The 23,245-nt window shown below is 33.7% G+C and overlaps 4 protein-coding genes across 7 annotated transcripts; 3 read left to right on the top strand and 1 right to left on the bottom strand.

The window, feature by feature from the left end:
* The first annotated feature begins 2,668 nt into the window (after positions 1–2,668).
* Positions 2,669–7,815, top strand: LOC108343403 (uncharacterized). Its single transcript, XM_017581664.2, has 6 exons — positions 2,669–2,963; positions 3,665–3,901; positions 5,594–5,705; positions 5,772–5,946; positions 6,872–7,109; positions 7,364–7,815. The coding sequence occupies exons 1-6, from the start codon at positions 2,789–2,791 to the stop codon at positions 7,654–7,656; spliced, it is 1,230 nt and encodes a 409-aa protein (XP_017437153.1). The 5' UTR covers positions 2,669–2,788; the 3' UTR covers positions 7,657–7,815.
* A 1,133-nt stretch (positions 7,816–8,948) lies between these two features.
* Positions 8,949–14,438, top strand: LOC108341108 (uncharacterized protein At5g19025). Of its 4 annotated transcripts, none has more exons than XM_017578747.2 (2): positions 8,949–9,742; positions 14,185–14,438. In XM_017578747.2, the coding sequence occupies exons 1-2, from the start codon at positions 9,063–9,065 to the stop codon at positions 14,225–14,227; spliced, it is 723 nt and encodes a 240-aa protein (XP_017434236.1). In that variant the 5' UTR covers positions 8,949–9,062; the 3' UTR covers positions 14,228–14,438. The 4 variants fall into 4 exon arrangements, with proteins under 4 accessions (XP_017434236.1, XP_052735425.1, XP_052735426.1 ...); XM_052879465.1 differs by lacking the exon at positions 14,185–14,438 and adding an exon at positions 13,377–14,144; XM_052879466.1 differs by lacking the exon at positions 14,185–14,438 and adding an exon at positions 11,811–12,440 and having other exon boundaries at positions 8,950–9,742.
* A 1,531-nt stretch (positions 14,439–15,969) lies between these two features.
* LOC108341166 (pentatricopeptide repeat-containing protein At5g19020, mitochondrial) lies at positions 15,970–18,481 on the top strand. The gene has a single exon (XM_017578820.2). The coding sequence runs from the start codon at positions 16,054–16,056 to the stop codon at positions 18,193–18,195; it is 2,142 nt and encodes a 713-aa protein (XP_017434309.1). The 5' UTR covers positions 15,970–16,053; the 3' UTR covers positions 18,196–18,481.
* A 2,129-nt stretch (positions 18,482–20,610) lies between these two features.
* Positions 20,611–21,874, bottom strand: LOC108342373 (uncharacterized). Its single transcript, XM_017580142.2, has one exon. It carries the CDS (start codon positions 21,761–21,763, stop codon positions 20,822–20,824), a length of 942 nt encoding a protein of 313 aa, XP_017435631.1. The 5' UTR covers positions 21,764–21,874; the 3' UTR covers positions 20,611–20,821.
* Between the last annotated feature and the right edge of the window lie 1,371 nt (positions 21,875–23,245).

Genomic DNA, 23,245 nt, shown 5'->3' on the forward strand with positions numbered 1-23,245 from the left:
TAATTAGCACATATATAAGCTTTTTGTAATAGATCATGAGAATGATCCTTAAAGTAACGAAGTCCAACGTTTATAAATACCAAAAGTTGTTTTTGCATGTATCTATATCATTCCATACCTTAGAGGATGGAAGCCTAGAACACAGATACGCCCCCTTTTTAGGGTTCCAATCATATTCATTATCCTTTTGAACACATCACCTTTCTCAGAGATTTCACATTCATCAATCAGATAAGTAACATAACAAAAAAAAGAAGATAATTGGTTTATCAGTATAGTGAGTTTTCTTAAGTGGTGAGAATGATAAAATAGTGAGGCAATTATGTGAGGAGTGTGATTAGTGATTCACATGGACATGCTGGAAATGGTTGTTGAGATCTGAGACTGAACTATCAGCAGGGTTAAACAGTTGGTACAGGGAAAGAAGAAACTGATGTTTCAGTAATTGTAATGGTCATTTGCTTGCTGGCGGCTGCAGGTTTCCACTCATATTTGTCATTTTCATGCTCTCTGTTGCTTTCTTCTATTTTTACCTTATCCAAAAACAAGACATCATCCTCTGCATTATGTCCTTTTTCTTCATGGATTAAGTTTTCACAACAATTATGTATATAAATTGTTAACATTTCGATTTGCAATGATTTTTTTACTGCTTCTAAACAAATTAGCAAGAATCTATGTCACTTTGTGAAACAAGACGTAGATTATGGGTGAAATAATTTTATCAATTCATTCTGTGATTTTTAACTTTAATTTAAGATAATTTAATGAAGCTTTTGGCATGTAATAGTTTGATAGATTGAAAGGGAATGTTTCTGATTTTAAATTGGATTTAGAAGAATTTAATGTATATAATCCTTGATTTGAAATTTTGGTTAATTGAATCAATAAGGTACTGTTATAAGAGATATATAATAATGGAACACACACTTTGGAAATTAGTGTCTTATTCATTTTCCTCAACTTATTATACATACTGACTGCACATGTATATTGTCGTAACCAACAAAAGCGTTGGTACAAAACAAATTATGTTTCGCATCATATAATATACTAAAATACTTTATAATATAAAGAATAAAAGTAATAATAATAACTACCAAATTATTCCATATTAAAGTCCCATGTTCTTCGCAGTTAACTTTTATTATGTGTAGACAAATATAATAAAATATTTACGTTTCTTTATTATAATATATAAAATAGTTAAAATAAAAATACGATAACAATAAATAAAATAAAATAAATTCATTAAATGTTTATATATTCTGAAGTAAGTTATTTTAATATTTAGTGATTAATTTTATGAAAATTTTTAAATTCAATCAATTAACTTATGAATTAGTGTTATTATAATGTAATTTTTAAAAACACTGGTGTGTGAGAAAAAAATTGTGCGTAAATTTTAATATTATTTCTAATTTCATAACATAGTTATTTTATACTTAATCCTTTTCAATTTTAATCAAGAGAATGAAAGAAAATATCATTCAAGTCACCTAATCAATGAAAAGATTAGACGATAGAAATTCATTTAAAAATTACAAAATGTTTAATACTTACTAAATTAACAATTGAGTAGTATTTAATTAAAAGTGTCTAAATTTATAGAAAACTTGAAATTTAATCATAAAGAAAGGTAAAGAGAAATATGTAAGCATATAAATTATGTTTTGTAACATTTAAAAATATATTTTAATTTTAATAAAACTTATAGGAATAAAAACAGTTAAAAAAATTATCTTCCATCGAACATAATGAAATATTGCTAATTTTCGCATTATTACGTCGCTTAATGTCATTAATTAAAATAATACATTAATATGATGTACTAAGATAGTCATATTTTAATTGATGTAAGATGTTTTTATACTAAAAATTTAAATAGTTAAAGTTTGTTGTATGAAAAAGAAAAATATTTTAAGCAAGGAACTATGACGTCATTTTAATGACCTTTATTCAAATTTATACGTAAATATTTAAAGGACCACTTAATAAAGTCAATTAAAACTAAAAAAGTACAGCAAAATGTACAAGAATAAGATAACTTCTTTTTTTCTATTGAGCTAGAAACATTTTAGATGAAAAAGAAATGTTTACCTAATATGTTTTTATTTTAATATAATGTTAAAGATTTACAATCAAATTAAAAACTTTATTTAGGTGATGATGATGCTGTAAAAGATAACGAAATTAAATGCTTAATCTGAAAAACATAGCAGAATGTAATGAAAAGTGGTATACTTCTTAAAAAGTTTTTATTTAAAGCGAATATCCAAATTATAATGTAAACGCGGATGAAAAAGATGAAATTTCTTAGATGCATTATTTGTTAGTTTATTTTTTATATTATCCTTTGAACTAAAGGTTTTTATAACCAAAAAGAAAATAATTGAGACACTATTTATCATTAAATCATATTTATACATATTCTATATCTAACTCTGATTAGTCACTTGTATTTGAGTGAATTTATTTCGGCTTTAAAATGTACAAAAAAGAAAGAAAGTAGAAGCAGTTAATAACTTTAGTTTATTTTTTAAGAATCAAAGTTGGATTTTTTTTTTCACATAAACTTTGATAAGTTGATAATAAGAAAAAAAGGACAAAGTATAATTAATTTTAGGAATTATTTTAATTATGTTTTATCAAATGTTTTATACTGTGAACAGAAGCACTGTCCGTTGAATCCAACAGAAATCGATTGTCGCCACTGTGAAAGGAGAGAGAAAGCGTGAAGAAGAGGATTTATCTGCCTCAACAAACAATCATCGTCGTCGTCGTCATCATGTCGTGTTGTTTTTCTTGCTGCGCGTCTCTGGCCTGTGGTCTCTGTACCTCTACTGCATCTTGCATCTCCCAAAAATCCGCTAGAATCGGTTACTGCGGTCTCTTCGGTGCATCTCTCGTCGCTTCGTGGATCCTCAGAGAAGTTGGAGCACCCCTTTTGGAGAAGTTCCCATGTACTTTCCATTCCCTTTATAAATCTTTCAACTTTCATCTTAATTTCCCATTGGGGTATTTGTGTTCATCACGGTTCAAGAAGGATTAAATGGATCACTCTTACTTCATATTCATGCCCTAGCCTTTTCAGAATTGGAATGCATACTTTTGATGAGAAATGATAGCAATATACTCTCTTACACAATCTCTACCATTACCTGAAATTTATTGGAAATCTCGTAATTTTTTAGGTTCTGCTTCATATTTAGTGAACTCCACTTGTGATTTTTTCGTTCTTAATAAATTTTAATCAATATTAGAGAATGTGTAAGAAAATAGTGTCGTTGTTTCTAACAAATTTCAATCATTAAAAGAGATTGTGTAAGAAAAAGATTGTTAGTGAATGAGTAGCTAGCAGTCGTACTCCTTCTGAATTGAGAGGTTGATTTTGTATTCATGGGCAGCCTCATTCTCCTCGTGTTTACTTTTATGATTCAAGTTATCAGATAAAAGGTTGAATTTTTTTTCAAATGAAAACATAGAAAAATATGAAGTGTATGTTGGTTTTGATAATATTTTAAGAAGTGTTTTATTATTATCATTATTATTATAAGGTGTGTTGAGTTTCTACACTGCCAGAAAAAGCTACATGGTGCGTGGAATGAATATTGAATATTTTTCCTTTATAATGTGGTAGTGGTATATTAATTCTTAAATACAGGGATAGGTGCATCCGATACCCACACAGACGAATGGTATCAAGTACAAGCAGTTCTTCGAGTGAGCTTGGGAAATTTCTTGTTCTTTGGTTTCCTAGCCCTTATTATGATTGGTGTGAAAGACCAGAATGACAAGCGTGATTCATGGCACCATGGTGGTTGGACTGCAAAAATAGCGATCTGGCTTTTGCTTCTGGTCCTTTCATTCTTCCTTCCCGATGTCATAATATTAGTATATGGTATGTTTTGTAGGCTTTACTTTCTTGCTGTCAATTCTTAGTGGCATTGGTGATTGAATATGCAGTCTGACTAGAATCATTCAGTTCAGGCAAACTGTATTTTAAATTGAAAAGTAGTTCTTAGAGAGGTTTCTGGCAATATTTCATGACCCTGAAACTGAATTCCAGATGTTTATAACCCCATCTCCCCCAACACCTATCACAATTTTTGTTTGAGTTTCATTTGGATGCATTCTCATTGTAAAACTATTTCAGCCTATCTACTTATCTTGACATTTAATTTAATAAGTCTAACTTTGTCAACACCTACATGGTATATCTAGTTGGTTACATATATGGCAGCATATAATTTGACGCAGGCTCAAAATTGTTTTACACTTATATTACATTTAAATCAAATTCATTTTCTTCTGGGTCATTGCTTTGTTCTTTTGCCCCTTGTATATTGTGGACGCTGGACTTAAAAAGAAAGGTTCGGGATCAACTTAGCTTAAATTGGTTTGTTTCAAGGAGAATAAGATGTGCTTTGCTATTATTGGAGATTCCACATTAATCAGAGATATAACTAAATTACAATATATAGGTGGGTATGAATCTCTTCTTATGAGATTAGTTTTGTGAAATTAAGTTAGACTTAAACACTACTTTTTAAGATTACATTAGAGCTTATTAAGGGTTTATTCTAACAAGGTTTGTTGAGTTTATCGGGTCTCCCTTTATTTCCACGTGCTATGTCTTAGGCATGGGGATGTTTGTTGGAGATCCCAATTCAATTAGAGATATGGTCAAATTATAATATATATGTAAGTGTAAAGTTCATCTTACCAAGTTAATTTTTGTGAGGATGAATTAGACTTAAAGTTCACTTTTTAAAATCTATTGTTGGAATTGAATTGGGCCTAATTCAAACCTTAAAGAAGATTGGGCGAGGCCTATAAGGTGATATTTCTCACTAAATGACTAGTGTGACACATCATAACACTTTGCCCCTGCAGTTTTAAGTCTTGATAGTGGAATGCAGTGACTGTCTCCAAAATTGCCATAGCGAGATAGGTACTATTTTGAACATGTTTATTGTTTATTTTATGCATATAAGTTCTCAAAAATGATAAAAATTATTTAAAATTAACGACATTCATAAAACATTAAAAAGTCTAAGGTATCTTAAAGAAAACATAATAGTAAATACCAACAAGCAAAAGTATCCCAGATGAGAGTCATGAATAGTCATCTCTAAATCCAAGTCATCTTTAAAAGTTTCCGTACATTTACAGCTTAAGAATTCATTTTTGAAAATTGAAATCCCAAAAATAGCCCCCTCTATAGCCGGTGGCCCAATGCCAAGACTGGTTAAATTTTGACATTACACTGAAAATCGATTGAGTCTAAATCTAACCCAAATGTTAGCTGAGGAGGGGATTGCAAGTTGTATTTTCGCAAATGTAATCATTTTAATAGCAACAAACTAATCTCCTCATTTTCAGGTTTTACTATTGGATGTATAGGAATCTGTTTTGTTAAAGGTTTTCATCTTGTTAGTGTGATTTATTCTGCTGTCTAATTGCTTATCGTACCTATATAGAACTGCATGGGAGGTCTGAGTTCTGAATGCGTTCTTTTCTCAGATTTTTATTTTAATCTAATGGGAAGCCTAATTTAAAATTGACATGAGCATATCTGTAATATTTACAGGATTCATAGCAAAATTTGGGGCTGGCTTGTTTTTATTGATTCAAGTGATAATCTTACTTGATTTTACTCACTCTTGGAATGATGCATGGGTTGAGAAAGATGAACAGAAATGGTATGCAGAATTTCTGTCTCCATAATTTTAATGTTCTCCATTGCTCTAATAATTTTTGTTGGTTAGGTATATTGCTTTACTTGCAGTATCAGTCGGATGCTACATTGCAGCATTTACAGTGTCAGGTCTCCTTTTCATTTGGTTCAACCCTGCTGGATATGATTGTAGCATCAACATCTTCTTCCTTGTCATGACCATGATTCTTGCTTTTGTGTTTGCCATTATCGCCTTGCATCCTAAGGTAAAGACTAGAAATGCTCTTAGTAATTGAAATTATTAGCTCTCTGAATGAGTTGTTAATTGACAATTACCAAGCAAACTATACATAAAACAATGATGCACTGGTAAAAATTTGGAAGATGTATCTTAATGTTGACGAGTCAATGTCATGAAAGAAACATCATCTGAAATATAGTTCTTTTAATGAATGCCACATGTCTTTCTCTTTTATGGGCGCATGTCATGTTTAAATGTATCTGTTGCTTTGTGCCTTTTTTCTGGCAATATTTATTTGTAGGAGTGATTGTAAGGTCATATCTAACAACTCAGCATTCCCCTCTTCAACCCTCTTTTTCCCTTTCAAATAACTCTCCAGATTTTTTGTATATGTAAAATTGAAAAATGGCAGATGTAATGAGTTTTGATCAGGGGTATTTCCAGCAGGTAATACCTTGTTAACATATCTATCTTACCAATTAGAGCAAAATTATTTTTGAGTGTACAAATTAGATAAGATTCTGGTATCTAGCCTTTTTTAATGAAACATTAGTTATCATATTATTATTCACCCACAAATAAGAGATTTTATTTCTTTCTTTCTCTGCCCTCTAATATTATTGTCTGGAAAACATAGATTGAGAATGGGTGTTATGTTATTTAAGGATGCTAGTATACTCTATATTACTTGTCTTAGTTTTCATTTGTCTATAACCTAACTCTAGTAATATTTCCTTATTGATGGAGGATGCTAGTTGATACCCGTTATTGTGGAAGATTGGTTAGGTGGGTTGAGATAATAAGATCAGGAAATTACTTGGAATAATCCCGTTCTATTTTCTTAATGGAATTATATTTGGTAGCCACAAGGAGTGTGGTCTACGGTTTCATCAATCTGCATTTGGGTATTAATATTGAAAAAGTAAGTAATATCCGAAGTGCAAAAACAGGTGAATGGAAGCTTGTTGCCTGCATCTGTGATTTCCCTTTACTGTGCTTATGTGTGCTACACGGGTCTTTCTAGCGAACCTCGTGACTATGAATGCAATGGTCTCAACAAGTCCAGAGCTGTGAGCACAGGTACCCTCGTTCTTGGCATGCTAACAACAGTGCTATCAGTGCTGTATTCTGCCCTTCGTGCTGGATCTTCCAAGACATTCTTATCACCACCATCATCACCTAAATTTGGTAATAAAACTCGTTCGGTATCCTTTATGATCTCTTATCTTATGATGTCTGTGTTGTTAACTAAAATTTTACCTTAACAACTTCAGAAACTTGTCTATGATTTGATGTTAACCAAGGAAAGAACATTATTTTATTGATAGCAATAACACATTACATACAGTCTGATCACTTCACTACTATTAACGATTAAACTTTCTAAAATAAGATTGAATGAATAGGCAAATTCTAAAATGTTTTGGTGTTACATATTTCAGGAGAAAGCAAACCACTTATTGAAGAAGTAGAAGAAGGAAAGACAACGAAGGAGGAAAAGGAAGCACGACCCGTTAGCTATTCGTATTCATTCTTCCACCTAATATTTGCCCTGGCTAGCATGTATTCAGCCATGCTTCTTTCTGGATGGACCAGCACATCAGAGAGATCAGATCTCATAGATGTTGGTTGGACCTCAGTATGGGTTCGAATCGGCACCGAGTGGGTCACTGCTGCATTGTATATCTGGACTCTCTCGGCTCCTTTGCTCTTCCCTGATCGTGAATTTGCATAGTTATCTCATTGTAAACTACTACTACTACTACGATGTTGTTTCGGTTTTATTGTCTCTTCATCTTGGGAATGTTGTGTGTTGCTTTCAATACATGATATATGTATAGATTCACCCCTTCATCAGATATGTAATGTAATACAGTTTATTGCATTTTTCAAAGTTCATCTTGTTTGTTTGATTATGTAGAATGCTGAATCTAAATCCGTCAAATATAAATAACTTCACGAAAAATGTGACTTTTCATTTATAGCCACCGCGCACACCAAATCAAGACCATTCATCAACGCGTCAAATTCACAAAATCCCTGCTTGGTAATTTTGAAACTTTCAACAAACTCATAACATTCAACCGCTCTAGTTATGTATTCATATTTAAAGTACGTTTTAGAATTTTTTTACCGATCATGTAAACCTTCTTCCCACTAATTTTTTAATCATTTTTTTATAACCAACTATCACTTTTTAAAATTATTTTCATTTTTACGAGGATGACGATAGCTTGATTGTTTAAGGAGCCATTGTCAGAGCTTCAATATTCATATAATGAACAAAAAGAGCCTGCCTTACAACAAAGTGGATTCCTTCATTTAATAGTATTGAATAAACTTTAAGAAAATGCGTTAAATTTAATTCACATAAATAAATTGTTATCAAAACTCGTGAGAAGAGCCTTTGTTACTCTTATTTATGAAGGTCATTGACAAAAAATATAGATATTTCTTAAAAGATCCCTATTTAAATCAACCAGTGCAAGTGATCTCATGTTTTTGTCTCTTCTAAATAAATTTAGTGTGATATTTTTATTTCTTCTAGGTAGGTCCTCAACTTTAAAATAAAGAATTTCATTGAAGGTGATGTCATATGTTTATCGTTTATAAATATCCCAATTGAAACAAGGTTTAAATTTCTTTTTTAATCTTTTATAATTGAGTTTGATTTAAAACTTAAATTCAAATTTGATATTTTTTTTTTCACAAAAGAACAAGTATACTCTCCGTATGAAACATAATTTTGTTTAATACGAATTATTAACAACGATACAAAATTTTAGCACGTATTTCACGTATTTGCATATAAAAAATTATTGGTCAAACAGATCAACCCGTCAATTTAATTTTCATAGTTTACAAATATAATGGACAGATAATTAATGGAAAAATATTTTTATATGCTTTTGTAAGTTTGTATTATTAAGAAGTTTGACAGAACTAGTAATTTATTAATCGAAAAAGTATTTTTATATGCTTTTGATATTTGATTTATAAACGTTGAAATTTATATTTGATTGAAACATTGGTGAGAAATAAAGTTATAGTTAATAATAATATGGTGTTGGTTGGAGTAGTAAGAAAAAGAGGGAAAGAAAAGAAGAGTGTTGTTGGGTTGAGGTAAAGAAGAAGAAGAAGATGAAGACGAAGATGAAGATGGTGCAAGAGGAAGCGGAGGAGGTGGGATTGGGAATGAGCAGAGGGATGATGGTTCAGTGCAATGTGAATAACAAAAACCATAGCCATAGCCATAACCATAACCATAGCCACAGTCATAGCCATAGCCATAGCAATAACCATAATCACAACAATGTGTGCAACTGCAAGCACTCTCCCTCGGCAACCTTGGACCTTCTCATTCTGCTCCTCGTCCTCTTCTCAGGGGCCTTCCTCCTCTCCTCCTATTTCTCATACATCTTCCATTCCCTCTCCCTCCTCCTTCCCTCCCTCCCTCTCTCCTACCTCCTCCCCTTCTTCCTCTTTTTCGCCCTCTCCCTTGCCGCCGCCGACTTCTGCTGCGGCCCCCGATCCCGCCGCTGTCAGCGCTCCGGATGCAAGGGCCTCAAGAAGGCCATGGAGTTCGATTTGCAGATTCACCGCTTCGGCTCCGCTCCCTCCCCTGATGCCTCTGCTGAAATTGACCGCTTGCCCTGGAAGGGCGGCACCGAGGCCAACCCCGATTACGAGTGTCTCCGCTCTGAACTCCGCAAGATGGCTCCTCCTAACGGACGCGCCCTCTTGCTCTTCCGGGCGCCCTGCGGCTGCCCCGTGGCCAAACTCGAGGCCTCCGGTCCCAAAAAGGGCAAACGCCATAAGAGGTTCGTTTCTTCCTTTCTCTTCTTATGCCTTTGCAACCGCTTTGTTGTGTAACCTTTAGATCGAGTTGCAGATCTGTTTCGTTTTACGGGCTTGGAAAATTATATTGATTCATGTAGGTTATAATGGTGAATACTGTTAGTTTGTTGATTCTGTGTTTCGGATTCGGTGTCGCCGAGTGAGTTTCCGTGTGTTCGTATTTCTGAGTTGCGTTTAAGTTGTACAGACATACATGGGATGCCTTTTGCTGCCGAAGTAAAAGGCTGGTTGAAGTCTTTTAGCCATTTATTTGTTGAAGTAATTGATTCTTCTAGCGCTTGATATTCTGATTTGGGGATATCAGTTTGCCTTACGGAGGATTTAAGTGAAAGATCTGGGGGCTCTTAGAATTCACTGTATAGGATTAGATGAGATAGCATGCGCGTGTAGACTGCAGAATCTAACTTTCTCCCAGAGTGGCTGTGACTCTTATTAATTGTTGGCAGTACTTAGTATTGAGATTAACATTGTTTGAGATTGTATGAGATATGGACTGGAATATCTGATTGTCTTCATTGTAATTGTTTTCTTTTTTGTTGTACGCAATTAAGCTGAATATCCGTAGACCTTATAATATTCTTACCCTAATTGTGAGAAAGAGATATAAAAGCTTTCTACAATCTCTCTCTCTCTCTCTCTACACACAAACACACTCACACATGTATAAGTATATATATACCACCCAATCAAGTTTTCTTCGAAATCCTTGTCCCTAATTTCTGTTTCAATTCATGTGTTGGTGCCATAGATTTTTTAGTTCAGTTCACCTTCTCAGCCTCTGCCATTGCGGAACAGTTCACTTTCTTTAGTATCATGTCTTTCTATCTGGTCATACCCCATAGCACAGTTGCTTGCTCAGCCGTCTGACACTCACATGCAGCTGTTTGTTGATGCGCTGCCATTTTGATGCTAGAAGACTGCTGCTTTCCTTGCCTGGTTTGTTGGTGCCTCTTTTTATTTTGTTATAGTTTGGACTTTGTTCTCTGTTTAAGGGCTCTCTCTTTGTGCTGTAATAATCTGTTTTTGTGGTTGTTTCTGTGTTGTTTGATGCTGTTTGGCTCTCTTTAGGGCCTGTTGTTTGGCTCCTGTCCGGATGTTGCTATCTGGTCCTCAAATTCGTGTGTTTCTCAATTAGATTAGTGCTACGTCCAGTGACTCTGGATCCTCAAGTGAGGGCCTGGTGTGAGGTGTTCTTTGTCTTTTTCAACAAGAGCAGTTTTTTTGTCGGGAAAACTTATTATAAGAAATACATGATCTCCATTTATCAAGATTTGGTTTCATGGTACAAATACTTTATGATCATGTAGTCCAGAATCAGTAGAAATCCATAAAAATGTGTGCAGAGATTCTGAACAAGCAGACTGTCAACTTGTCATACTCTTATGGATATCTGGTGAGTCACTATTGTTGCTATGCCACATGCTATGTGATATGGAAGAAGGCTTGGAGCATGTTTTCAAATTATATCCATTTAATTTATGACCACCCTCGAGATGACAGATGATGCCCCTTTGTCATGTCTTAATAGAATAATAACCAGTGAGTGTGGCTAGACTTAATAGTGTTTGCATGAGCTATGTTCTTTATGATCTTCATTAGAGTAATGATTCTGTCTGGAACCAAATGCTGACAGCCCCTAATATTCAGTTTGGCTGAGGATTTTATTCATTGTCTAATTTGAGTTTCTGCTCAAGAGGCAAGACTGCAAATTAGTTCATGCTTCATATATAAGTGGTGAATCTTCAAATTCAGTTTCTTCCTTGGTTGTGAAGTGCATAGTCATGGTGGTCCAGGAGTACATTATGTTTAACATATTTGTTGCGCATATTGTAAGCTTTCTTGTCTTACCCTTATGGTTTTTACTCGATGCTTTGTTTGGGAGATTTAGTAGATTATGAATCACAGCGAAATAGAAAGCTGCTTCTAAAATGTTCATCTACCAATGTATTTACTTGGTTGTATATGTTGAAGTTGACATTATCAAAAGCTAGGATGGTTGTAGCATTTTTTGAAATGAAGGTAGCTTAGCAGGGCAAACACTTGTATATCTCAAAGGAAGTTTGGAATAAACGGGTATGCTGGATTGCAAGCCAATTGACATTTTGATGGACCCAAATATTAATTTACTACTGGAGGATGTTGGAGAATAGTTGGGAACTGAATGAAGGGATTTTATATTTTGTTTGTTGTAAGTAGTGTTATTTAGTTATGGTTAGAAATCTGAGATATATCAAGGGATCCCTTGAAAGAGGTTTTTCATATGCGCATAGAGATCATTTTGTTATTGTTGTATACACAACGTAGTTTGGACTAGTAGTCCAACTAACAAGACAATCTACTTTTGGTAATTGTGTTATAATTTGAGGTAATCGCATTTTCGAATAGTGTAAAATCTGTAATGTTGTTTGGTATAGTACATAGATGGATGGGAGTTAGTATCACACAATACGATACGATTTAGAAGCTTGACGATGTGAGTCGTGATGGCCACTGGGTGTTGTGAGTTTGAATTGTTTATTGTATCTCACAAATCGCTTTAGTATCACATAAATTGCGAGCTCCCAGAAACACCGGTACTATAATTTGCTTCATGTATTCGTGTCCAGTACAGATGTGATACCTATACTCTAGGATATTTAATTGATACATCTATAGAGTATCCAAACCTTTGATGAAGTGTCCAGGCTTTTGAAACGTTTATATGTGTAATATAGAAACATAAAGCATGGTCTCTACGTAAAACAAAGAGGGAAATTGTTCTCTTTATTTACGAATTATTCTAAAAAAGTAATACTGATTGTGTTTTTTCTGTATGTAAATAATAGAAAAAATTTATGATGACAATGTTATATAATTTATAATTTATTTATGATTTTAGTTTGGATTTTCACAATTGTTGTTATATATTTTTTGTCTTTTATGAATTTTTATATATTTTTAAATTTTTTTAATAGGTATTTTGCAAATATAGTGTCATCTTATCGCCGTGTTAGATACGCATTGTATCAATGTTAAATGTGCGTGCTATCATATCCGTGTATTTTGTCGTCGTCGTCGTTATATCATTGGTTTGTACATGAGGGATGATAACAATACTCCCTTTATTACTGACTGGAATTTGTTCAAAATAAAAAATTTGGTAGGTCCCACTTTAGAATTAGGAGAGACTCGTTAAGAAATAAAATTCTCCAAAATTTGTGATCATCATTAAATTTTAGCCAACAGTAGAATGAGTGTAGAGTGTGTTGTTATCACTCCTCTTTATTTTTCAAAAAGGTTAGGATCTTATATCAGTCAGTTTCCATTCATCATACAATATTGCAATTATGACGGCAATAATAGAAGCTTGTAGTGGTACACTGGCTTTTATTAGTCCTCCTGGATTTTGCTCAACAAAGCTATCTACGAACTACATTTCACTATTTATTATGCCCAACATAACGTTATAGCTAAATAACTGTTCAATATAATCTGACTTAGCCTATATTAGATATAAATAATTGGTTGCACAGTGTGTATTACTTTATCTGTAAGTTGACTAATATGCCTATTGGTTGTGATCACTTTGGAAATGGGTCTTAACTGTTTGTTCAATAGGTGGGTGCCTTGTAGAGGGTTATGTTACCTTACCTATGGAAGAAGTTGGGGCTTTGAGACGTCTATAATATGCTACTCTGGTCTCCTATGGGCCTGTTTTTGTCTTTGTTCTTACCTTCACCAGTTAGAAATGTTGTAACCTCAAACGTAAACAGCTGGTTTTCGAAATTTGATTTGATTCTCTCACAATTTTATATTTTTTCACCAATTATTAACATTACAATTATTGGTGACACTAGAAACTTTGGTACAAAAGCATGAAGCCTAGACTGTGTTTCCTATGTTCTATAATCATTGTTTTCCGAATTAGTATAAACGTGTAATAATTATCAACATGTGCTTGTTACTGATTATCATCTTGTCCTGCATTTGACTATGAAGTTTGTTGGTAAATTACTTTTTGAAATTGTCTTATTTTTATTTTTTTCTCTCATAAACTTTACTGTTTAAGTTTCTGTTGTTATCCCCCACTGAATCCAAGTTGTGGACATCTTAAAACTTTTATCTGTTCCGGAAATCATTGGCTATCCCCTAAGCATTTGGCCAACTTGGTTTCTTTTCTCCTGAAAAAGACGGACTTACTAAAACTTTAAAGAAACTCTAGAATGTAAAAACACTTTTTTTCTTTAATATAATGCTAAGAAACTGCGCTTCTACAAAAGGCAATTGGAGGAATTTATTCATTTAAGGAGTTAACAGTTGGGCCAAATGTTACCTAGTTGAATTGCATGCTTGAAGTTTTGTTTGATGGACTTGAATAACTTTTTGACTGGTAAATCTGAACTTCTGGTTTTAATGATTTGAGCAGGACCCAACCCAGTGCTACTCTTAATGGAGGAGATCATCGTTGATTGACTGATGTTTTCATACCTGGCATCTCATTTATATCTTTCTCCGGTTCTCATTAACTGGAAAAACTACTGATTAGAACCATTTTTTTTTAAGAGAAAAAAATAGCAATCTGGTCTTAACAATCCTTCCTTATATCTGCACAATCTAGTAGTCTATATAAAGTTTGGAAGGATCGTACAGGATTAACTGCAATAAATATGTTATTCATCATCGACGCATTTCATTAATTGTAGATGTCCTAAAATTGCTTACTCCTCGAAACTATACATTATGGATTGAAATGGATGCTCAGGCCATAGATGGACTAGTTCATGATGTCAATATCGTGATTGTACCAAACGTGGACTTTTATGTTTCATTACACCTTTGAAACTGCTAAATCCGTATTTGGACCCTCTACCCTGCAAGAAACTGTGTGCTTTTAGTTTCCAACTCGCTTTTTCCCTGATTATTAATTTGAAAACCTATAAATACATTTTCTCCTATTGAGTGAACTGTACGTGGGTCTAAATTTTTTTAATCTGGTACTTTTTTTACTGATAAGGAAGTGTTTTAGAAGTAGTGATAGAGAGGATTTTAGCGCTTTATTAATTTATATATATCAGTCATTAAATAAATGGAAAAGTTTGTCTGATATATTTCTTATCATTTTTAAAATTGAGTCAATACAAGTATATTCATTATTCATATAAATAGTTAATGTTATTTTCAACGTCTAGAATAATCTAAATGTCGACAAGATGACATTTCGGTCTAAAGATAACACGTTTGGTAAAATAGTGTGATAAAACCGTATAAGGAATATTTTTGCCTGTAATAATAGATATTTCCTTGAAAAACACTTGTCTTCTATAATGGATAATATTTTTATGGATAAATTACCCTTACCCATATAATATAATACTAAATAGCATTCATATTCGCTTTAATAGAAAATAATCTCTTCTAAAGTTTTCAATAAAATATACTCAAATCTCTTATAGTTTTTAAATAGACATTCACTATTTGTTTTTAGTAAATGACACTATTTGTTTCTTATGTTTTCCTTTAACGAATGACACTTATCTTTTTATTTTATTTGAAAATAATATATTGACTTAAACTTACATGGAAAATTATAAAAGTATAAAAAAATCGAATGATTTAATTATTATATATTAGCCATGTAAAAAATTATACTAAAACATAAAAAATTAAAATCAAAAGGTTTTAAAATACATTATAAACTGTATTAACTTATTATGAGTATAAGATAGTAGAATATTTATATAAAAAGAAAAATGAGAAAGAATGTTTATTACTTTATGAAAATGGTAAGTAAGATTGCTTTAAAAATAATGACTTAACAAAAAATTCTAAAAAAGAAAAATATTACAATCTGAGATACGTGACATTTACACATATGATACTAATGTTTATACTAATCTAACGAAAAAAAATTAGATTAAATGTATTTAACACAGATTTAATTAAACTAAAAATATAAGGACTAAAGTAATAAAAATAATAAGTATAGAGATTAAAATAGCTCAAAGTTTTTTACACTTTTCAGTTTAATTAAATTCATCTTTTAATTTTTTAATTTAAAAAATATTTATTTTTAGTTTTTTTAATCTAACCTCTTATTGAGGCACCAAAGAAATAAGAAAATGGAAACTAAAAGCGTTTTTCTCTCTAAATTAATATATTTAAATAGTCAAATTTGAGAACAAGAAAAATAACCTTAACCTAAACGTGAAATGAAAATATTTAATCCTGAAAAGGAATTAGAATTTCTCAACAGCAGACAAAGATGATCGAATCTTGAGTGTAATGGTCGCGCCTCATGTTGGTGTTCATTTCTGCGAGTCTCAGACTCAAAACCTTACCTCGATCTCTACCCTTTCCTCTTTCGACTGAACTTCCATCGCTAAACCCGAAACAAAGATCAGGATGGTTTTCCATTTCCACTTCCTCCAAAGCCCCTCCACAGGTGCAGGACCCACAATACTTCATTCGCATTTTCTGCAATGCGAGGCTTCACCAGAATCACTACGAGTGCGAGCTTGCATTGGTTTCCGCACTCAAATGCTGTTCCTCCTCCGTTCAGGGCCGCCAATTCCATTCTCTGGCATTAAAACTCGGACTCCACTCAAATACTTTCATTCAAAACAGTTTGATCAACATGTACGCAAAACGCGGTTCCATTAATGATGCCCAAATTCTGTTTGAGTTTTGTCCCACGTTGGATCCTGTCTCCTGTAACATTATGGTTCGTGGGTATGTCAAAGCTGGTCAATTGGACAATGCCCGCAAACTGTTTGACAGAATGCCTGACAAAGGTTGTGTCTCCTACACTACCATGATAATGGGTCTTGTTCAAAATGTCTGCTTTCGGGAAGCTCTTGTGGTTTTCAAGGACATGAGGTCGGATGGGGTGGTCCCTAATGATTTGACCCTGGCGAATGTAATATATGCTTACTCACATGTTGGTGAAATTTTGAATTGTCAAATGATTCATGCGTTGGCTATTAAGTTGTTTCTTGAGGGGTTGGTTCTTGTTTCAACGAATTTGATGCGTGCGTACTGTCTTTGTTCAGGTGTAGGGGAAGCAAGAAGATTGTTTGACAAGATGCCTGAAGTGAATGTGGTCTCGTGGAATGTAATGTTAAATGGGTATGCAAAGGAAGGCCTTGTTGAGATGGCCAGGGAATTGTTTGAGAGAATTCCTGATAAGGATGTGATTTCTTGGGGCACAATGATTGATGGTTATATCCTAATGAACTGTTTGCATGAAGCTTTGGTGATGCATCGTGCAATGCTACGAACTGGGCTTGCACCTAATGAAATCTTGGTTGTGAATTTGGTTTCAGCATGCGGTCGTCTGAATGCAATGGGTGATGGTTTGCAATTGCATGGAATAGTTGTCAAGAAAGGCTTTGACTGTTACAATTTTATACAGACAACCATCATCCATTTTTATGCAGCTTGTGGGATGATGGACCTTGCTTGTTTGCAATTTGAAGTGGGTGTAAAGGATCACCTAGAATCGTGGAACGCACTTGTTTCTGGATTCATAAAAAATGGAATGATGGACCCAGCAAGGAAAATCTTTGAGGAGATGCCTGAAAGAGATGTGTTTTCATGGAGTTCCATGATTTCTGGCTACGCACAAACAGACCAGTCTCGAATGGCTCTTGAACTCTTTCATAAAATGGTAGCAAGTGGGATCAAACCAAATGAAGTTACCATGGTGGGTGTATTCTCTGCAATTGCCTCCATGGGCTCATTGCAGGCAGGAAGATGGGCCCACGAATACATGTTTAATGAATCCATTCCATTGAATGACAATTTACGTGCATCTCTAATTGATATGTATTCTAAATGTGGAAGCATCGACAGTGCCTTACAATTTTTCAATCAGAACCGAGACAAAACCTTTTCTGTGTGTCCATGGAACGCAATTATATGTGGGTTAGCTTCACATGGACATGCAAGCATGTGCCTAGAGGTTTTCTCTGGTATGCAGAGGTATAATATTAAACCCAATGCAATTACATTTATAGGAGTTCTTAGTGCTTGTTGCCATGCCGGGCTGGTGGAGCCTGGGCGAAGAATATTTAAAATCATGAAGAGTGTATATAATGTGGAACCAGATATCAAGCATTATGGTTGTATGGTCGATCTTTTGGGCAGAGCTGGTCTATTAGAAGAGGCTGAGGAAATGTTAAGGAGCATGCCAATGAAGGCTGACATTGTGATATGGGGGACTTTATTAGCGGCATGTAGAACTCATGGAAATGTCCATATAGGAGAGAGGGCTGCAGACGGTTTGGCTGGGTTGGCACCATCTCACGGCGGTGGTAAAGTTCTCCTATCAAACATATATGCAGATGCAGGAAGGTGGGAGGATGTATCATTAGTTAGAAGAGTCATGCAAAGTAGGAGAATGGAGAGAATGCCTGGGTGTAGTGGTGTTGTTGGATAGCTAAAGGAGTTTCAATTCTCAGATTTTGCTAATTTTAAAGAAAAAGATGTTTGATCTTTGGAGCGAAACCTTTTTTTTGGAGAATCATCTTGCGATCTGATTTTGTACATTGTTCATAACAACTCTTTATTAGTTGTGCTTTAATAATTACTTATAATTTATACGAGCTTCGAAATAATATGTTTGCATAGCAGACACAAGGGAATACCTGTACACTTGGCAGAAGTTGTTTGTGTTACATTGTTGTGCTGAAATTGAACTTAGGAAGAATGTGAATTTGGGCGCAGAGCTTGACTTGTTAGCATGTTACACGTGTATGAAACTGACGTAAATTGTCTGAAATGAATTTGTTGGCAAGTGCATGAAAACATAATTGCTGGATGTTTTGCTTCTTGGGATATGGATGAGTGTTTAAATGCTAAGAATGTGAATTTGGATGCTGTGTTTAGTTTCGTCTTGTTGGCAACAGTACAAAAACATATTCGCTGGATGTCCCCTCACTTCATGTGAAGCTTAAGGTGAATGTTTCTGCTCACTTCATGCCAAAACATGGATCTCATTCATCCTTCAAAATCTCTAATTTTTGGTTTCTCACCTACTGATCTTCACAAGCTTTTGTTAGCTAATGTTCGTATAGTACTATTTTTTTCATCTGCAATAGAAAAAACTTTTGTTAGATATTTCGAACCAACTAATAGCATGATCATAGTGATGAATGTGATTGAAAAATAATTCTCACACACACTAAAAATATTCTTAATATAAATGATGAAAACAAAAACAGTAAAAATGTTTGCCTAATCATTACTGACACTCTAGAAAAGATATTTTCTTTACCTTACACCTTAAGCATTTGTCTAATGATTTTATGCTCTTACTATACGTACAACAATTGTGAAAATGTTTTCTAGATATATCTCTATTTTTAGGAAGCTCTTTTAACAAATTTCTTTACTAATGTTTAAATTTTGACTTTTCCCGTAAGAATACGATCTAATACATTCCTTTCTGAGCTTACCTTAAAAAATTATTATTCTCTTACAATTACATTAAGAAACTAAAAAATCACTCTTAGAAAATCGTAAACAAAACATACATTTAGTCACTAGCATCTGACTTTATATTCTCATAAGTTTGATGATTCAAAAAAAAAAACTGTCTTAAATAGTCTATGAGTACTCTATTCATTTTAAATCTAATATTTTTTGGATATAAGTAAAGTCTATAAAAAAATTGTTCGACAAAATTACTTTCATAAAATAATTGTGGAAACTTCAAAATGACGTGAGCTTCATTCGAAACGATAGAATGCCCCTCTCTTTGTTCATGTTTCTTCTCCATTTTCGCATCCATTGCCCGCGAAAACGTTATTTTCGTTTTGCCTTCTCTTTTTATTCACTCCCATCGATGTTACAACCAAATTTTATCACGTTTTCACCATTTAGCAAGAAAGGAACGTTGGTTTGATGGCTAGAGAAATCTAACTACAGGTAACTATCGGAAAATGACATCTCATATCTATATATACACAAAATTCTATGAACTATCATATACTTCTGTTTTAGATTACAGAATACCATATATATATATATATATATATAATCATTTAAAGTAGTGTATTTTTTAAATGTCTAATATTACATTTATCGATGGTTATATAATTTCAAGCAGGTCTGTTATCCGTGTACATCTCGGGAGTGATCATCGGTGCAAGAGACATAAACAAAGAACAACTTTTGACAGACTTTCATTGGAAGGGACACATGATGAATTGAACATACACCAACTATACACCATAATAACAACATGGTTAGACGTGCTTACTAACTAATTACTCAACTCTTTGTAAGTTTAGCTTGTTTGTACTTTAAATTAATTAATTTTAATATAAAATAATAGTCAAAATTATACTCACATTTATTAAGCAACTCAGGAGACGGCAGCGTACACGCACCTTTACACGTTACAATCATTATGCGAGACACCTCTCACCACACATTTCTTTGGTGAACCTGAACCTTTAATTCACATCAAGAAACTAATCTTTCAAAATATTAAAATATTTAAGTTTGAAGATAAATGGATAATGTTTGAAACAGCTTAAATTCCACGACTGCAGCTGTTTATTTTTTTTATTTTTTTAAGTTACGTGCTCGGGAATAATTTAATTTCGTGTAAATAAATAAATTAATTAATTAACAATGGTAATATCATCGCCCCCGGTTTCCTCGTTTGCAAAGGACTTGAAAAAGACAATGGTAATAGGAATGAAGGTGATGATTATAACCCAAATTTGACGTATGTGGGAAATTTCTTGCACTCGTTTCCACAACCGTAGAAGCACAAAAATAGTGACAGTTGATTAATAATGTTTTTGAGTGTGATATGACTATGATATGGTCAAAGTACACACAATTGAAACAAATCCTCGTCCTCAGTTACCATAACTATAAACCCACACGAACAAGTTTCCATGAACCAACAACATTATTGCTGCCTCAATTAGTTAATCCAAGAGGACCCCACCAAACGCTAACACTCCAATCTCACTGTACACCCACACAGTTAATCAACTATTAATCAACCACTAATCACAAATTATGAATATCTTTAATGTTTCTCTTCTCTACCTTTCTATGTCGAGAGGCGAAAAGTTTTTGCCAACTGGAATAAAGCTCATTGGTTTGCCAACTACGCTTCTCTTTTGCGACTCAACATCGTCACTTTCCTTGTCTGTGTCTTCTTCCTCGTTCCCCAATGCAAAGTATCGCACCTTTTCGCCGTAGAACTTAACCAGGCCCAAGTAGAACGCCAGGCCGAAAGCGGTGACTCCGACGACGAACCAACTGAAGAGAATGTTGACGAGGGCCACGGCGCGGTGGAGAGATTGATGGTCGTTGCATCTGACCACCTGATGCCCCTCTTCATCGTTGATGAAGCAACCTTTGGGGATGAGCCCTGGAGTCCACAGCATGAAGCCCATGACGACGAGCCACAAGCCCTGAAAGAATATGCTGAGGGAACGAACAAAGCTGACTACGAAGCTTTTGGGCATGGGGATTCCCATGAGAGCTGTTGAGAAAGAGACGAAGATTATGAGTTGTAGCAAGAAGTGGTACTGTCCTTCGGGTCCACTGTGGTCAGCGGAGTGGAGGTGGAAGAGGAGGAGCTGCTGAGCGAAGGCGATGGAACCGAGGAGTTGGGTTAGGGCGTGTTTGGAAGGGGTGGGGATGCGGTCGAGGAGGAGGGCGAAGGCGGCGTAGAGGAGGAAGGTGAGGGAGATGGAGGAGTGTTCGAAGTTGTGGAGGTGGTTGGAGGGGATGGTTCCATCAGGGTCGAAGGGTTGGTGGCGATCTGGGCCTATGAAGAGTTCCATGGAGATGGAGGCTAGGGAGGCTGCCATGATGAGGAGAAGCTCCAAGTATTTGAATTTGGAGGTGGGGAACCATGTTGGGGCAGTGTAGGAAGTGGGGTTGAGAGCATGGAGCTTGATGTGGCTGAAGAAGTGCCAGAGACCAATGAGAATGAAGCCTAAACCAGGAGCTACATGCCCTACAAGAGTGCCCATAATAACTTAGTATTCTCTGAGAGGTTGTTTTTTAATATGAAGCAATTGAAGGAGTTTTAATATATAGCTAAGTGAGTGTAGAGGGTTCTGAGGGAAAAACAGAAAAAGAGAATATTTGAATGTTGAGTCCAAGAACGGTGGCTTGGGGAATAAGATGAATATTTGAACGATGAATTATGAGATGACGAGTGGCTGACTTTCTAGATGAAGAAAGCTGAAAGGGCTAATTAATGAAATGGGATTAGGAAACTTAACCCTCTGTTTGGCACTCCTTGTCTTCTTTATCCCTTTAATCATTCTTCACATAATATATCTGTAAAGTGTATACACTCACGCAAAAGTAATCAACTCGTGTTACATGTCTCATTACTTACATAAAATACCATCCTAATTACATAATTTAAGTCTTGTATTTGGCTTTAACGTCTTATAGAATATTCTTACCACAAACTCTGGTCTTATAATAGTTTATTTTTTATGTTTTACTATTGGTTGTTAATAAAAGAGTTGAATTTATAATCCCTTTTATCATCTTTTTCAAATCCTTTATAATACCAATCTATATCTTTTAAATATTAATATGAAGAGTTTAAATCACTTTCTTTTATAACATTTATCTTTTATGTTTAATGCTAACTTTTAGCAGTTTTAAAGTTAATATGCATGCACTTGAACATTAAATATGATTAATAATGATGATTTTAATGAATATTTATTTAGATAGTAATGTTTCATTAATTTTTTTTTCATTTGTTAAAAATTTGATGTAAACAATTTTAGTCCTACTTTTTTGTTTTATGAATGTAGTCATTTTTATTTTATTTAGAATGAATAAAGAATGAAAAAGTATACCACTTATAGGATTTCATACAAAAAAATTAAATTCCATATTATTGTGAACTTTTTATTTTTGCTTCAACTTTTTTATTGCTGTTTTAACTGGTATGACGTTTACAATCGTTCCGTGTGTATCGAATACAATTTTACTTATAATTTACTTTTTAACTTTTTTTTTCCTTTTTTAGAATTAGTGATCATATTTATAAATTTTATCCTATAACTTTAAAACATGATTAAAAGTAAAATAAAAAAAATTATGTACCTCATTGCATATTATGTCAGATTTTGAATAAATTTATATAAATTGCACCAAAATTAACTGTGGCGGTTCTTGTTATAAAGTTACCTTTTATATGGATTGAAATTCCCATGTTTTATGTAACTGTAAAATTTACATTGAGAAATAATTAAGAGTGTGTTGTTAACATAATTCATCGTTAATAACTATTGTGTTATATTTTACATTATTTTAAGCAATTTTTATTGTGGGTAAAATACATTTATAAATACTCCAGTAAATTATTACTTTAATTATACTCTTCATTCGTTTATATTAAATTAAGCGCATTGCATCTTTATTTAGCATATTTATTGCAAATTTTTTTCATCCATTTTAGTTATAATTTAAACAGAGTAGAAAAA

The sequence above is a fragment of the Vigna angularis genome, chromosome 6 (assembly GCF_016808095.1).
Source record: "Vigna angularis cultivar LongXiaoDou No.4 chromosome 6, ASM1680809v1, whole genome shotgun sequence".
NCBI classification, from domain to species: Eukaryota; Viridiplantae; Streptophyta; class Magnoliopsida; order Fabales; family Fabaceae; genus Vigna; species Vigna angularis.